This window comes from Manacus candei, unplaced genomic scaffold (assembly GCF_025592945.1).
Source record: "Manacus candei isolate 608988 ecotype Guabito, Panama unplaced genomic scaffold, ASM2559294v1 h1tg000434l, whole genome shotgun sequence".
NCBI lineage: Eukaryota > Metazoa > Chordata > Aves > Passeriformes > Pipridae > Manacus > Manacus candei.
This window is the reverse complement of record NW_026138482.1, coordinates 7636-24728: the sequence shown is the minus strand read 5'-3', so window position 1 is coordinate 24728 and position 17093 is coordinate 7636. Positions and strand designations below refer to the sequence as shown.

Here is a 17093-nt window from a genome sequence, read left to right as displayed (position 1 = left end):
TACTGGGAGGGCACGCCCACCACGCCACAAACCACGCCCACCACGCCACAAACCACACCCCCTTAGGCAGGAAAAACCCCACCCACAAGGCCAAAAAGCCCCGCCCGCGAGGCGAAGCCACGCCCTTAGCTAGGAAGCCACGCCCTTAGCTGGGAAGCCACGCCTTTAGATAGGAAGCCACGCCCTTAGCCGGGAAGCCACGCCCACGACGCGGCCGCCGCGCGGGTGATGTCACAAGCCACGCCCCTTAGAGAAAACCGCGCCCACAACGCCTCAAGCCCCGCCCCCCTTACGTCGCTTGCGTCGCCTCCTAGCAACGCCCGCGCCGCCGTGACGTCACTTCCGCGGCGCTCCAAGATGGCGGCGGCGGGAGGAGGAGGAGGAGGAGGCGGCGGCGGCGGCGGCGCCGGAGCGGCCCCGGAGGGCCCGGGGGGGCCCGGGGGGGTCTCGGGGGGCCCCGGGGTGGGATCGGAGACCCCCGGGGGCCCCTCGGGGCCGGGGCGAGGCCCCTCCGGCGGGTCGGGGGCGCCGGGAGGGCCCCGCGACTCGGAGGTGGCGGTGGAGATCGGGGAGACCTACCTGTGCAGGAGGGGGGACGGCAGCTGGCGTGAGTCCCGCCGGGGGGACTGGGGGGACTGGGAGGACTGGGAGCGGGGCCGGGGACCCTCCCGGTGCCGGACTGGGCCCCGACTGGTGCCGGTTGCCCCCCCAGACTCGGCCGAGGTGATCCAGTCCCGCCTCAACGAGCAGGAGAACCGCGAGGAGTTCTACGTGCACTACGTGGGCTGTGAGCGCTGGGGGGCACTGGGAGGGACTGGGAGGCACTGGGAGGCACTGGGAGGCACTGGGAGGGGGCGGGGGCACTGGGAGGGACTGGGAGGCACTGGGAGGCACTGGGAGGCACTGGGAGGGGGCGGGGGCACTGGGAGGGACTGGGAGGCACTGGGAGGCACTGGGAGGGGGCGGGGGAGATGGGAAAGGGCGCTGGGAGGGGGGTTGAGGGCGATGGGATGACACTGGGGAGCACTGAGATGACACTGGGGTGACTCTTGGTGGATACTGGGAGCACTGGGATGTTACTGGGAGCACTGGGGGGGTCCCCAGCGCCCCGGCTGAGGTCCCAGTGCTCCCAGTTAACCGCCGGCTGGACGAGTGGGTGGACAGGAACCCACTGGGATGGCACTGGGAGCACTGGGATGACTCTTGGTGGATACTGGGAGCACTGGGGGGGTCCCCAGCGCCCCGGCTGAGGTCCCAGTGCTCCCAGTTAACCGCAGGCTGGACGAGTGGGTGGACAGGAACCGTCTGGCCCTGTCCAAGTCGCTCAAAGAGGCCGCCCAGAAGAGCTCGGAGCCCTTCCTGGGCGAGCTGGCCGAGCCCGAGCGCAAAATCACCCGCAACCAGAAACGCAAGCACGACGAGATCAACCACGTCCAGAAGGTGCTGGGGGGCACTGGGGGGCACTGGGAGGCACTGGGAGGGACTGGGAGGGACTGGGAGGGGATTGGGGGCGGTGGGAGGGACTGGGAGGGGGTTTGGGGGCACTGGTAGGGGGTTTGGGGGCACTGGGAGGGACTGGGAGGGGGTTTGGGGGCACTGGGAGGGGGTTTGGGGGCACTGGGAGGAACTGGGAGGGGGTTTGGGAGTGGTGGGAGGGGGTTTGGGGGCACTGGAGGGCACTGGGAGGGACTGGGAGGGGGTTTGGGAGCACTGGGAGGCACTGGGAGGCACTGGGAGGGGGTTTGGGGGCGGTGGGAGGGGGTTTGGGGGCACTGGGAGGCACTGGAAGGGGGTTTGGAGGCACTGGGAGGGAGCTTGGGGGTATTGGGAGGCACTGGGAGGCACTGGGAGGGGGTTTGGGGGCACTGGGAGGGGGTTTGGGGGCACTGGGAGGGACTGGGAGGGGGTTTGGAGGCACTGGGAGGCACTGGGGGGATGCTGAGGGGCACTGGGAGGGACTGGGAGGGGGGTTGGGGGCACTGGGGGGCACTGGGAGGGCACTGGGAGGGACTGGGAGGGGGTTTGGGGGCACTGGGAGGGGTTTGGGGGCGGTGGGAGGGCACTGGGAGGGGGTTTGGGGGCACTGGGAGGGAGCTTGGGGGGCACTGTGGGCACTTTTGGGGGCACTGGGAGGCACTGGGAGGGCACTGGGGCCACATTAGGGGGCACTGGGAGGACATTGAGGGGCACTGGGAGCACTGGGAGGGCACTGGGAGGGGCTCTGGGGGCACTGAGAGGGCACTGGGAGGGTGTTGGGAGCACTGGGAGGGTGTTAGAGGGGCAAACTGGGAGGGCACTGGGATGCCACTGGGAGTTACTGGGGGGCCCCTGAGGGTTTTACTGGAGCCCCTGCAACCTCAAACTGGTCCTTACTGGTGCCAACTGGTCCTTAATGCTCCAAACTGGTCCTTACTGGTGCCAACTGGTCCTTAATGCTCCAAACTGGTCCTTACTGGTGCCAACTGGTCCTTACTGGTGCCAACTGGTCTTTAACGCTCCAAACTGGTCCTTACTGGTGCCAACTGGTGCTTACTGGTGCCCTTTGCAGACCTACGCCGAGATGGACCCGACCACGGCCGCCCTGGAGAAGGAGCACGAGGCTGTGAGTGACCTGGGGGGGGGGTGGTGGGCGGGGTCCAGGTGTGCCCAGGTGTGTCCCAGGTGTGTTTGGGTGTGTCCCAGGTGTGTTTGGGTGTGTCCCAGGTGTGTTTGGGTGTGTTTGGGTGTGTCCCAGGTGTGTCCTTAGATGTCTCAGGTGTGTTTGGGTGTGTCCCAGGTGTGTCCAGGTGTGTCCAGGTGTGTTTGGGTGTGTCCCAGGTGTGTCCAGGTGTGTTTGGGTGTGTCCAGGTGTGTTTGGGTGTGTCCCAGGTGTGTTTGGGTGTGTTTGGGTGTGTCCCAGGTGTGTCCTTAGATGTCTCAGGTGTGTTTGGGTGTGTCCCAGGTGTGTCCAGGTGTGTCCAGGTGTGTTTGGGTGTGTCCCAGGTGTGTCCAGGTGTGTTTGGGTGTGTCCAGGTGTGTTTGGGTGTGTCCCAGGTGTGTTTGGGTGTGTCCCAGGTGTGTCCCAGGTGTGTCCCAGGTGTGTCCCAGGTGTGTCCCAGGTGTGTCCCAGGTGTGTTTGGGTGTGTCCGGGTGTGTTTGGGTGTGTCTCAGCTGTGTTTGGGTGTGTCCCAGGTGTGTCCCCAGATGTCCCAGGTGTGTCCCAGGTGTGTCCCAGGTGTGTCCTTAGATGTCCCAGGTGTGTTTGGTTGTGTCCCAGGTGTGCCCAGGTGTGTTTGGGTGTGTCCCAGGTGTGTCCTCAGATATCCCAGGTGTGTCCAGGTGTGTCTCACCTGTCTCAGGTGTGTCCCCAGGTGTGTCTCACCTGTCTCAGGTGTGTCCCAGGTGTGTCTCACCTGTCCCAGGTGTGTCTCAGGTGTGTCTCACCTGTCTGTGCAGATCACCAAGGTGAAGTATGTGGACAAGATCCACATCGGGCACTTTGAGATCGACGCCTGGGGGGGTTTGGGGTCGGTTTGGGGTCAGTTTGGGGTCAGTTTAGGGTCAGTTTAGGGTACTCCAGGTGTGTCTCACCTGTCCCAGGTGTGTCTCACCTGCCCATACAGATCACCAAGGTGAATTCCGTGGACAAGATCCACATCGGTCACTTCGAGATCGACGCCCGGGGGGGTTTGGGGTTGGTTTGGGGTCAGTTTTGGGCCGTTTTGGGGTCAGTTTTTAGTGCCCCAGGTGTGTCTCACCTGTCCCAGGTGTGTCTCACCTGTCTGTGCAGATCACCAAGGTGAAGTCCGTGGACAAGATCCACATCGGGCACTTCGAGATCGACGCCCGGGGGGGTTTGGGGTCGGTTTGGGGTCAGTTTGGGGTGTCCCAGGTGCGTCCCAGGTGTGTCTCACCTGTCCCAGGTGTGTCTCACCTGCCCCTGCAGATCACCAAGGTGAAGTACGTGGACAAGATCCACATCGGGCACTTCGAGATCGACGCCTGGTACTTCTCCCCGTTCCCGGAGGATTATGGGAAGCAGCCCAAGCTCTGGATCTGCGAGTTCTGCCTCAAGTACATGAAGTTCGAGAGGACCTACCGCCTGCACCTGGTACCTGGGCGCACCTGGGGGCACCTGGGGGGCACCTGGGGGAGGGGGGACACACCTGGGATACACCTGGGGGAGGTGGGATACACCTGGGATATACCTGGGCACACCTGGGGGCACCTGGGGGGCACCTGGGGGAGGGGGGACGCACCTGGGGGGCACCTGGGATACCTGGGATATACCTGGGATATACCTGGGATATACCTGGGGGAGGTGGGGGGCACCTGGGATATACCTGGGGGCACCTGGGGGAGGTGGGATACACCTGGGATATACCTGGGGGCACCTGGGGGGCACCTGGGGGAGGTGGGACACACCTGGGGGGCACCTGGGATACACCTAGGGGAGGTGGGATACACCTGGGATATACCTGGGCACACCTGGGGGCACCTGGGGGCACCTGGGGGAGGGGGGACGCACCTGGGGGGCACCTGGGATACCTGGGATATACCTGGGATATACCTGGGGGAGGTGGGGCGCACCTGGGGGCACCTGGGGGGCACCTGGGGGAGGGGGGACACACCTGGGATATACCTGGGGGCACCTGGGGGCACCTGGGGGAGGTGGGACACACCTGGGATACACCTGGGCACACCTGGGGGCACCTGGGGGGCACCTGGGGGAGGTGGGACACACCTGGGGGGCACCTGGGATATACCTGGGGGTACCTGGGGGCACCTGGGGGAGGGGGGATGCACCTGGGATATACCTGGGATACACCTGGGGGCACCTGGGATACACCTGGGGGAGGGGGGATACACCTGGGGGGCAGCTGGGATACACCTGGGGGCACCTGGGGGCACCTGGGGGGCACCTGGGGGAGGTGGGACACACCTGGGGGGCACCTGGGATATACCTGGGATATACCTGGGATATACCTGGGCGCACCTGGGGGGCACCTGGGGGGCACCTGGGGGAGGTGGGACGCACCTGGGGGGCACCTGGGATACACCTGGATATAGCTGGGGGGCACCTGGGATATACCTGGGCACACCTGGACTTACCTGGGGCACATCTGGGCACGTTCGGGGTACACCTGGACTTACCTGGGGCACACCTGGGGCACACCTGGGGCACACCTGGGCTTACCCAGGGCACACCTGGGCACACCTGGGGCACACCTGGACTTACCTGGGGCACACCTGGGTGCACCTGGGGGTCACCTGGGCACACCTGGGCTTATCTGGGGCACACCTGTGCGCCCCCTCACCTGTGCCACCCGGTCAGGGGCAGTGCCAGTGGCGGCAGCCGCCGGGGCGGGAGATTTACCGCAAGAGCAACATCTCCGTCTACGAGGTGGACGGCAAGGACCACAAGGTACGGCCCCGGGCACACCTGGGGGGGGGGACAGACACACCTGTGCCCACCTGTGCCCACCTGGGACGCGCCTGTGCCCCGCCCAGATCTACTGCCAGAACCTGTGCCTGCTGGCCAAGCTGTTCCTGGACCACAAGACCCTCTACTTCGACGTGGAGCCCTTCGTGTTCTACCTGCTCACCGAGGTCGACCGGCACGGGGCGCACATCGTGGGCTACTTCTCCAAGGTGGGCACTCACCTGGGGCCTCACCTGGGGCACCTGGGGCACCTCACCTGTGTTACCTGGGGCACCTGTGCCCACATCGTGGGCTACTTCTCCAAGGTGGGCGCTCACCTGGGCCTCACCTGGGGCACCTGGGGCACCTCACCTGTGTTACCTGGGGCACCTGTGTCACCTGTGCCCACATCGTGGGGTGCTTGGCCAAGGTGGGCACTCACCTGGGGCCTCACCTGGGGCACCTGGGGCACCTCACCTGTGTTACCTGGGGCACCTGGGGCACCTGTGCCCACATCGTGGGGTGCTTGGCCAAGGTGGGCACTCACCTGGGGCACCTGGGGCACCTCACCTGTGTTACCTGTGTCACCTGTGCCCACATCGTGGGCTACTTCTCCAAGGTGGGCACTCACCTGGGGCCTCACCTGGGGCACCTGGGGCACCTCACCTGTGTGCTCCTGTCACCCCTTGTCTGCTGCTGTCACCTCACCTGGGGCACCTGTGCCCACATCGTGGGGTGCTTGGCCAAGGTGGGCACTCACCTGGGGCCTCACCTGGGGCACCTCCCCTGTGTTACCTGTGTCACCTGTGTTACCTGTGCCCACGTTGTGGGGTACTTCTCCAAGGTGGGCACTCACCTGGGGCACCTGGGGCACCTGTGTGCTCATGTCACCTCACCTGTGTCACCTGTGTCACCTGTGCCTACATTGTGGGCTGCTTGGCCAAGGTGGGCACTCACCTGGCACCTCACCTGGGGCACCCCCTGTGTGCTCCTGTCAGCCCCTGCCCACCTGTGTCACCTCACCTGTGTCACCTGTGTCACCTCCCCTGTGTCACCTCCCCTGTGTCACCTCCCCTGTGTCACCCCAATGTCCCCAAAGTCCCAAACACTCCAAATCTACTCAAATGTCCCCAAATCCCCAAATGTCCCCAAATGTCCCCCAATGTCCCCAAATCCCCTCAATGTTCCCAAATGTCCCCAAATTCTCCCAATCCTCTCAATCCTCCCAAATGTCCCCAATGTCCCCAATGCCCCCAAACCCCCTAAATTGTCCCCAAATCCTCCCAATGCCCCCAAATCCCCCCAATGTCCCCAATACCCCCAAATCCCCCAAATCCTCCCAATGCCCCCGAATCCCCCCAAATGTCCCCAAATCCTCCCAATCCTCTCAGTCCCCCAAATCCCCCCAAATTCCCCCAATGTCCCCAAATGTCCCCAAATGTCCCCAAATCCTCCCAATCTTCTCAATCCCCCAAATCCCCCCAAATGTCCCCAAATCCCCCCAAATGTCCCCAAATCCCCCAAATGTCCCCAAATCCCCTCAATGCCCCCAAACCCCCCAATACCCCCAAACCCCCTAAATTGTCCCCAAACCCCCCCAAATCCCCCCAATGTCCCCAAATCCCCCCAATGTCCCCAAATCCCCCCAATGTCCCCAAATCCTCCCAATCTTCTCAATCCCCCAAATCCCCCCAAATGTCCCCAAATCCCCCAAATGTCCCCAATACCCCCAAATCCCCCCAATGTCCCCAAATCCTCCCAATGCCCCCAAATCCCCCCAAATGTCCCCAAGTCCTCCCAATCCTTTCAGTCCCCCAAATCCCCCCGATGTCCCCAAATCCCCCCAGTGTCCCCAATGCCCCCAAACCCCCCAAATCCCCCCCAAATGTCCCCAAATCTCCCCCAGGAGAAGGAGTCCCCCGACGGGAACAACGTGGCCTGCATCCTGACCCTGCCCCCGTACCAGCGCCGGGGCTACGGCAAGTTCCTCATCGCCTTCAGTGAGTCTGGGGGGGGCCCCCAATTTGGGGAGGGGTCCCCAAAACGGGGAGGGGTCCCCCGAAATCGGGGGGTCCCCAAAATGGGGGGGTGGCCCTAAAAAAGGGGGATTTGGGGTCTTAAAAGGGCGTTTTGGGGTCGCGAATGGGGGGAGTTTGAGGTTGCAAAGGGAGGATTTGGGGGTGTCTGGGGGGGGTCAAAATTTGGGGAGGGGTCCCCAAAACGGGGAGGGGTCCCCTGAAATCGGGGGGTCCCCAAAATGGGGGGGTGACCCCAAAAAAGGGGGGATTTGGGGTCTTAAAAGGGCGTTTTGGGGTCGCAAAAATGGGGAGTTTGAGGTTGTAAAGGAAAGATTTTGGGGGTCTCTGGGGGGGTTTGGGGGCGAGTCCAAATTTGGGGAGGGGTCCCCAAAACGGGGAGGGGTCCCCTGAAACGGGGGGGTCCCCAAAATGGGGGGGTGGCCCTAAAAAAGGGGGATTTGGGGTCTTAAAAGAGCATTTTGGGTCACAAAAAGGGGAGAGTTTGAGGTCATAAAGGGAGGATTTGGGGGGGTCTCTGAGGGGATTTGGGGGATCCCTGATGGAATTTTGGGGTCTTTGAGGGGTTTTTGGGGTCCCAGGAAGTTTTTGGGGTCCCTGAGGGTGTTTTTGGGGTCCCCCTGACCCCCCAAACCCCCCTTTTTCAGGTTTTGAGCTGTCCAAGCTGGAGAGCACCGGGGGGGTTCTTGGAAGGGATTTGGGGGATCCCTGAGGGGATTTTTGGGATCCCGGGTGGATTTTGGGAATTTTGGGGTCCCTGAGGGTGTTTTTGGGGTCCCTGAGGGTGTTTTTGGGGTCCCCCTGCCCCCTTTTTTTAGGCTATGAGCTGTCCAAGCTGGAGAGCACCGGGGGCTCCCCGGGAGGGATTTGGGGGATCCCTGAGGGGATTTTTGGGATCCCGGGTGGATTTGGGGAATTTTTGGGGTCTTTGAGGTATTTTTGGGGTCCCTGAAGGTGTTTTTGGGGTCCCCCTGACCCCCTTTCCCAGGCTATGAGCTGTCCAAGCTGGAGAGCACCGGGGGGTTCTTGGAAGGGATTTGGGGGATCCCTGAGGGGATTTTTGGGATCCCGGGTGGATTTTGGGAATTTTGGGGTCCCTGAGGGTGTTTTTGGGGTCCCTGAGGGTGTTTTTGGGGTCCCCCTGACCCCTTTTATAGGTTATGAGCTGTCCAAGCTGGAGAGCACCTGGGAGAGATTTGGGAGATCCCTGATGGAATTTTTGGGGTCTTTGAGGTGTTTTTGGGATCTTTGAGGGGTTTTTGGGATCTTTAAGGTATTTTTGGGGTCCCAGGAATTTTTTGGGGTCCCTGAGGGTGTTTTTGGGGTCCCCCTGACCCCCCAAACCCCCCTTTCCCAGGTTATGAGCTGTCCAAGCTGGAGAGCACCGGGGGCTCCCCGGGAGGGATTTGGGGGATCCCTGAGGGGGTTTTTGGGATCCCGGGTGGATTTGGGGAATTTTGGGGGTCTTTGAGGTATTTTTGGGGTCCCTGAGGGTGTTTTTGGGGTCCCTGAGGGTGTTTTTGGGGTCCCCCTGACCCCTTTTATAGGTTATGAGCTGTCCAAGCTGGAGAGCACCTGGGAGAGATTTGGGAGATCCCTGATGGAATTTTTGGGGTCTTTGAGGGGTTTTTGGGATCTTTGAGGGGTTTTTGGGGTCCCAAGAAGTTTTTGGGGTCTTTGAGGTGTTTTTGGGGTCCCTGAAGGTGTTTTTGGGGTCCTTGAAGGTGTTTTTGGGGTCCCCCTGACCCCCTTTCCCAGGCTATGAGCTGTCCAAGCTGGAGAGCACCGGGGGCTCCCCGGGAGGGATTTGGGGGATCCCTGAGGGGGTTTTTGGGATCCTGGGTGGATTTTGGGAATTTTGGGGGTTTTTGAGGTGTTTTTGGGGTCCCTGAGGGTGTTTTTGGGGTCCCTGAGGGTGTTTTTGGGGTCCCCCTGACCCCATTTTCAGGCTATGAGCTGTCCAAGCTGGAGAGCTTTGGGAGAGATTTGGGAGATCCCTGATGGAATTTTTGGGGTCTTTGAAGGGTTTTTGGGATCTTTCAGGGTTTTTTTGGGATCCCAGGAAGTTTTTGGGGTGCCTGAGGGTGTTTTTGGGGTCCCCCTGACCCCTTTTTTTAGGTTATGAGCTGTCCAAGCTGGAGAGCACCGGGGGGTTCTTGGAAGGGATTTGGGGGATCCCTGATGGAATTTTTGGGGTCTTTGAGGTGTTTTTGGGATCTTTGAGGGGTTTTTGGGATCCCAGGAAGTTTTTGGGGTCCCTGAAGGTATTTTTGGGGTCCCTGAAGGTGTTTTTGGGGTCCCCCTGACCCCATTTTCAGGCTATGAGCTGTCCAAGCTGGAGAGCACCGTGAGCTCCCCGGGAGGGATTTGGGGGATCCCTGAGGGGGTTTTTGGGATCCCGGGTGGATTTTGGGAATTTTGGGGGTCTTTGAGGGGTTTTTGGGGTCCCTGAGGGTGTTTTTGGGGTCCCTGAGGGTGTTTTTGGGGTCCCCCTGACCCCTTTTTTTAGGTTATGAGCTGTCCAAGCTGGAGAGCACCGTGGGCTCCCCGGAGAAGCCGCTCTCGGACCTGGGCAAGCTGAGCTACCGGAGCTACTGGTCCTGGGTCCTGCTGGAGATCCTCCGGGACTTCCGGGGCACCCTGTCCATCAAGGACCTCAGGTGAGACCAGTATAAACCAGTATAAACCAGTATAAACCAGTACAGACCAGTATAAACCAGTATGGACCAGTATAGACCAGTACGGACCAGTATAGACCAGTACAGACTGACCCCAGTAACTCTGGTCCTGGAGATCCTCAGGGACTTCCGGGGCACCCTCTCCATCAAGGACCTCAGGTGAGACCAGTATAAACCAGTATAAACCAGTACAGACCAGTATAAACCAGTATGGACCAGTATAGACCAGTACAGACCAGTATAGACCAGTATAAACCAGTATAGACTGACCCCAGTAACTCTGGTCCTGGGTGCTGCTGGAGATCCTCAGGGACTTCCGGGGCACCCTCTCCATCAAGGACCTCAGATGAGACCAGTATGGACCAGTATAAACCAGTACAGACCAGTATAGACCAGTATAGGTCACTATAGACAGGTACAGACCAGTATAGACCAGTACAGACCATTATAAACCACTACAGACCAGTATAAACCACTATAGGTCACTATAGACAGGTACAGACCAGTATAAACCAGTATGGACCAGTACAGACCAGTATAGATTAGTATAGACAGGTATAGACCAGTATAAACCAGTACAGACCAGTATAAACCACGACAGACCAGTACAGACCAATAAAGGTCACTATTGAGAGGTACAGACCAGTATAAACCAGTATAGATCACTCTAGACAGGTACAGACCAGTACAGACCAGTACAGACCAGTACAGACTGATGTAGATCACTACAGACCAGTATAAACCAGTACAGACCAGTATAGATCAGTATAGACAAGTACAGACCAGTATAAACCAGTATGGACCAGTACAGCCCGACAGCCTCAGCCCCTCCCAGTGCTCCCAGTGCTCCCAGTTTGACCAGTTTGACCAGTTTGCCCCCAGCCAGATGACCAGTATCACCCAGCCCGACACCCTCAGCCCCTCCCAGTGCTCCCAGTGCTCCCAGTTTGACCAGTTTGCCCCCAGCCAGATGACCAGTATCACCCAGCCCGACACCCTCAGCCCCTCCCAGTGCTCCCAGTGCTCCCAGTGCTCCCAGTTTGACCAGTTTGCCCCCAGCCAGATGACCAGTATCACCCAGCCCGACACCCTCAGCCCCTCCCAGTGCTCCCAGTTTGACCAGTTTGCCCCCAGCCAGATGACCAGTATCACCCAGCCCGACACCCTCAGCCCCTCCCAGTGCTCCCAGTGCTCCCAGTTTGACCAGTTTGCCCCCAGCCAGATGACCAGTATCACCCAGCCCGACACCCTCAGCCCCTCCCAGTGCTCCCAGTGCTCCCAGTGCTCCCAGTTTGACCAGTTTGCCCCCAGCCAGATGACCAGTATCACCCAGCCCGACACCCTCAGCCCCTCCCAGTGCTCCCAGTGCTCCCAGTTTGACCAGTTTGCCCCCAGCCAGATGACCAGTATCACCCAGCCCGACACCCTCAGCCCCTCCCAGTGCTCCCAGTTTGACCAGTTTGCCCCCAGCCAGATGACCAGTATCACCCAGCCCGACACCCTCAGCCCCTCCCAGTGCTCCCAGTGCTCCCAGTGCTCCCAGTTTGACCAGTTTGCCCCCAGCCAGATGACCAGTATCACCCAGCCCGACACCCTCAGCCCCTCCCAGTGCTCCCAGTTTGACCAGTTTGCCCCCAGCCAGATGACCAGTATCACCCAGCCCGACACCCTCAGCCCCTCCCAGTGCTCCCAGTGCTCCCAGTTTGACCAGTTTGCCCCCAGCCAGATGACCAGTATCACCCAGCCCGACACCCTCAGCCCCTCCCAGTGCTCCCAGTGCTCCCAGTTTGACCAGTTTGCCCCCAGCCAGATGACCAGTATCACCCAGCCCGACACCCTCAGCCCCTCCCAGTGCTCCCAGTGCTCCCAGTGCTCCCAGTTTGACCAGTTTGCCCCCAGCCAGATGACCAGTATCACCCAGCCCGACACCCTCAGCCCCTCCCAGTGCTCCCAGTGCTCCCAGTGCTCCCAGTTTGACCAGTTTGCCCCCAGCCAGATGACCAGTATCACCCAGCCCGACACCCTCAGCCCCTCCCAGTGCTCCCAGTGCTCCCAGTTTGACCAGTTTGCCCCCAGCCAGATGACCAGTATCACCCAGCCCGACATCATCAGCCCCTCCCAGTGCTCCCAGTGCTCCCAGTGCTCCCAGTTTGACCAGTTTGCCCCCAGCCAGATGACCAGTATCACCCAGACCGACACCCTCAGCCCCTCCCAGTGCTCCCAGTGCTCCCAGTTTGACCAGTTTGCCCCCAGCCAGATGACCAGTATCACCCAGACCGACACCCTCAGCCCCTCCCAGTGCTCCCAGTGCTCCCAGTTTGACCAGTTTGCCCCCAGCCAGATGACCAGTATCACCCAGACCGACATCATCAGCCCCTCCCAGTGCTCCCAGTGCTCCCAGTTTGACCAGTTTGCCCCCAGCCAGATGACCAGTATCACCCAGACCGACATCATCAGCCCCTCCCAGTGCTCCCAGTGCTCCCAGTTTGACCAGTTTGCCCCCAGCCAGATGACCAGTATCACCCAGCCCGACATCATCAGCCCCTCCCAGTGCTCCCAGTGCTCCCAGTGCTCCCAGTTTGACCAGTTTGCCCCCAGCCAGATGACCAGTATCACCCAGACCGACACCCTCAGCCCCTCCCAGTGCTCCCAGTGCTCCCAGTTTGACCAGTTTGCCCCCAGCCAGATGACCAGTATCACCCAGACCGACACCCTCAGCCCCTCCCAGTGCTCCCAGTGCTCCCAGTTTGACCAGTTTGCCCCCAGCCAGATGACCAGTATCACCCAGACCGACATCATCAGCCCCTCCCAGTGCTCCCAGTGCTCCCAGTTTGACCAGTTTGCCCCCAGCCAGATGACCAGTATCACCCAGCCCGACACCCTCAGCCCCTCCCAGTGCTCCCAGTTTGACCAGTTTGCCCCCAGCCAGATGACCAGTATCACCCAGCCCGACACCCTCAGCCCCTCCCAGTGCTCCCAGTGCTCCCAGTGCTCCCAGTTTGACCAGTTTGCCCCCAGCCAGATGACCAGTATCACCCAGCCCGACACCCTCAGCCCCTCCCAGTGCTCCCAGTGCTCCCAGTGCTCCCAGTTTGACCAGTTTGCCCCCAGCCAGATGACCAGTATCACCCAGCCCGACACCCTCAGCCCCTCCCAGTGCTCCCAGTGCTCCCAGTGCTCCCAGTTTGACCAGTTTGCCCCCAGCCAGATGACCAGTATCACCCAGCCCGACACCCTCAGCCCCTCCCAGTGCTCCCAGTGCTCCCAGTTTGACCAGTTTGCCCCCAGCCAGATGACCAGTATCACCCAGCCCGACACCCTCAGCCCCTCCCAGTGCTCCCAGTGCTCCCAGTTTGACCAGTTTGCCCCCAGCCAGATGACCAGTATCACCCAGCCCGACATCATCAGCCCCTCCCAGTGCTCCCAGTGCTCCCAGTGCTCCCAGTTTGACCAGTTTGCCCCCAGCCAGATGACCAGTATCACCCAGCCCGACACCCTCAGCCCCTCCCAGTGCTCCCAGTGCTCCCAGTTTGACCAGTTTGCCCCCAGCCAGATGACCAGTATCACCCAGCCCGACACCCTCAGCCCCTCCCAGTGCTCCCAGTGCTCCCAGTGCTCCCAGTTTGACCAGTTTGCCCCCAGCCAGATGACCAGTATCACCCAGCCCGACACCCTCAGCCCCTCCCAGTGCTCCCAGTGCTCCCAGTGCTCCCAGTTTGACCAGTTTGCCCCCAGCCAGATGACCAGTATCACCCAGCCCGACACCCTCAGCCCCTCCCAGTGCTCCCAGTGCTCCCAGTTTGACCAGTTTGCCCCCAGCCAGATGACCAGTATCACCCAGCCCGACATCATCAGCCCCTCCCAGTGCTCCCAGTGCTCCCAGTGCTCCCAGTTTGACCAGTTTGCCCCCAGCCAGATGACCAGTATCACCCAGCCCGACACCCTCAGCCCCTCCCAGTGCTCCCAGTGCTCCCAGTTTGACCAGTTTGCCCCCAGCCAGATGACCAGTATCACCCAGCCCGACACCCTCAGCCCCTCCCAGTGCTCCCAGTGCTCCCAGTGCTCCCAGTTTGACCAGTTTGCCCCCCAGCCAGATGACCAGTATCACCCAGCCCGACACCCTCAGCCCCTCCCAGTGCTCCCAGTGCTCCCAGTGCTCCCAGTTTGACCAGTTTGCCCCCAGCCAGATGACCAGTATCACCCAGCCCGACACCCTCAGCCCCTCCCAGTGCTCCCAGTGCTCCCAGTTTGACCAGTTTGCCCCCAGCCAGATGACCAGTATCACCCAGCCCGACACCCTCAGCCCCTCCCAGTGCTCCCAGTGCTCCCAGTTTGACCAGTTTGCCCCCAGCCAGATGACCAGTATCACCCAGCCCGACACCCTCAGCCCCTCCCAGTGCTCCCAGTGCTCCCAGTTTGACCAGTTTGCCCCCAGCCAGATGACCAGTATCACCCAGCCCGACACCCTCAGCCCCTCCCAGTGCTCCCAGTGCTCCCAGTTTGACCAGTTTGCCCCCAGCCAGATGACCAGTATCACCCAGCCCGACACCCTCAGCCCCTCCCAGTGCTCCCAGTGCTCCCAGTTTGACCAGTTTGCCCCCAGCCAGATGACCAGTATCACCCAGCCCGACACCCTCAGCCCCTCCCAGTGCTCCCAGTGCTCCCAGTTTGACCAGTTTGCCCCCAGCCAGATGACCAGTATCACCCAGACCGACATCATCAGCACCCTCCAGTCCCTCAACATGGTCAAGTACTGGAAGGGCCAACACGTCATTTGTGTCACCCCCAAACTGGTCGAGGAGCACCTCAAGAGCGCCCAGTACAAGAAGCCCCCCATCACAGGTGGGTGATTAGCTCGTTAATTAGTTAATTAGCTCGTTAATTGGCTCGTTAGTTCGTTAATTAAGGCCTCGGTTTGAGGGATTTGGTGTAAAAAGGGTTGGAGGGGTTGGGGAAAATCCCTTTGAGGGTCTGCTTGGGGAGGGTAATTAAGGGGTAGCTCGTTAATTAACAGACTTAATGAGGCTCTTGATGACTCTCCTTAATGAGCTCTCTCTAATGAATCCCCTTAATGACTCCCCTTAATGAACTTCTCTTAATGAACTTCCCTTAATGAATCCCCTTCATGGACTCCCCTTAATGGACTCCCTTTAATGAATCCCCCCTTAATGAGCCCCCCAAAAAACCTCTCCCCTTAATGAACCCCCCAAAACACCCTCATTAATTAACCCCCTTAATGACCACCTCTTAATGAACTCCCCTTAATGAATGCTCTTAATAACCCCCCCCTTAATGAGCCCCCCAAAAAATCCCTCCTTAGTGACCCCCCCCCCTTAATGAACTTCACACAAAAACTCTCCCTAATGACCCCCCTTAATGAGCCCCCCCAAGAAATACCCCCTTAATTAACCCCCCTTAATCACCCCCTTAATGAACCCCCCAAAAAACTTTCCTTAATGACCCCCTTTAATGAACTCTCCTTAATGACCCCCTCTTAATGAGCCCCCCCCAAGAAACCTCCCCTTAATTACCCCACCCTTAATTAACCCCCCAAGAAAGCCCCGTTTAATTAACCCCCCAAAAAACTCCCCTTAATGAACTGCCCTTAATGACCCCCCTTAATTACCCCCTGATGACCCCCCCAATTAACCCTGTTAATGCTCCCCCCTTAATTACTAATCCTAATTAACCTTTTTAATGCTCCCCCCCTAATTACTCCTCCTAATTAACCTTTTTAATGTTTCCCCCTTAATTACTCCTCCTAATTAACCCTGTTATCAAACCCACCCTTAATTGTCCCTCTCAATTAATGCTGTTAACACCTCTCTACCTTAATTACCTCTCCTAATTAACCCTGTTAATGCTCCCCCTTAATTACCTCTCCTAATTAACCCTGTTAACAACCCCCCCAAATCAACCCTTTTAACGAGCCCCCCCTTAACAACCCCCCCCAATTAACCCCGTTAGCGCCCCCCTCCCTTAATTGCCCCCCTAATTAAGCCGTTAACCGCCCCCCCTCCCTTAACGAGGGCGCTAATTAGTGCGTTAATTGCCCCCCCAGTGGACTCCATCTGCCTCCGTTGGGCCCCCCCGAAGCACAAACAGGCCAAGGTGGCCAAGAAGTGATTTTGGGGGGGGGGTCTCCGTGTGCCCCCCCCGAATTTGGGGGGGCCTGGGACTCCCCCTCCCCAAATTTGGGGGGTCCTGGGACTCCCCCCCTTGAATTTGGGGGGGCCTGGGACTCCCCTCCCCAAATTTTGGGGGTCCTGGGACTCCCCCCCCTCGAATTTGGGGGGTCCTGGGACTCCCCTCCCCAAATTTGGGGGTCCTGGGACTCCCCCCCTTGAATTTTGGGGGTCCTGGGACTCCCCTCCCCAAATTTGGGGGTCCTGGGACTCCCCCCCCTTGAATTTGGGGGGTCCTGGGACTCCCCCTCCCCAAATTTTGGGGGGTCCTGGGACTCCCCCCCTTGAATTTTGGGGGTCCTGGGACTCCCCCCCTCGAATTTGGGGGGTCCTGGGACTCCCCCCCTCGAATTTGGGGGGGCCTGGGACTCCCCCCCTCCCCAAATTTGGGGGTCCCAGGACTCCCCCCCACCAGTTTTGGGGTGTCTTTTGCCCCCCCTCCCCCCAGTTTTGGGGTGTTTTTGTGCCCCCCTCCCCAAATTTTGGGGGTCCTGGGATTCCCCCCCCCCCCCAGTTTTGGGGTGTTCCTGTGCCCCCCACCCCAAATTTGGGGGGGCCAGGACTGTCCCCCACCCAGTTTTGGGGTGTTCATGTCCCCCCCCACCCCAAATTTGGGGGGTCCTGGGACTCCCCCATCTCAAATTTGGGGGTGTTTATGTCCCCCCCCACCCCAAATTTGGGGGGTCCCAGGACACCCCTACCCAGTTTTGGGGTGTCTTTGTGCCCCCCTCCCCAAATTTGGGGGTCCTGGGACTCCCCCCCACCCAGTTTTGGGGTGTTCTTGTGCCCCCCA

The 17093-nt window shown here is 60.2% G+C and overlaps 1 protein-coding gene and 1 long non-coding RNA gene across 2 annotated transcripts; one reads left to right on the top strand and one right to left on the bottom strand.

Annotated features, from left to right (window-relative positions):
* Positions 1-342: 342 nt before the first annotated feature.
* LOC127465570 (histone acetyltransferase KAT8-like) lies at positions 343-16255 on the top strand. Its single transcript, XM_051776081.1, has 11 exons — positions 343-607; positions 713-787; positions 1268-1440; positions 2549-2602; positions 3926-4090; positions 5315-5404; positions 5491-5631; positions 7308-7401; positions 9947-10097; positions 14803-14957; positions 16177-16255. The coding sequence occupies exons 1-11, from the start codon at positions 358-360 to the stop codon at positions 16239-16241; spliced, it is 1413 nt and encodes a 470-aa protein (XP_051632041.1). The 5' UTR covers positions 343-357; the 3' UTR covers positions 16242-16255.
* LOC127465573 (uncharacterized) lies at positions 5886-6564 on the bottom strand. The gene is made up of 3 exons (XR_007902278.1): positions 6471-6564; positions 6380-6433; positions 5886-5966 (listed from the first exon to the last, which is right to left on the bottom strand). It is a non-coding gene; the product is annotated as an uncharacterized LOC127465573 (long non-coding RNA).
* Positions 16256-17093: the final 838 nt, after the last annotated feature.

What these genes read in the sequence shown, in the direction of transcription:
- LOC127465570 (XM_051776081.1), top strand. Translation starts at nt 358, where the DNA reads ATGGCGGCGGCGGGAGGAGGAGGAGGAGGAGGCGGCGGCGGCGGCGGC. An exon ending in AGATCAACCACGTCCAGAAG is followed by an intron (nt 1,441 to 2,548) that starts GTGCTGGGGGGC and finishes TGCCCTTTGCAG; the next exon opens with ACCTACGCCGAGATGGACCC. An exon ending in TGGACGGCAAGGACCACAAG is followed by an intron (nt 5,405 to 5,490) that starts GTACGGCCCCGG and finishes TGCCCCGCCCAG; the next exon opens with ATCTACTGCCAGAACCTGTG.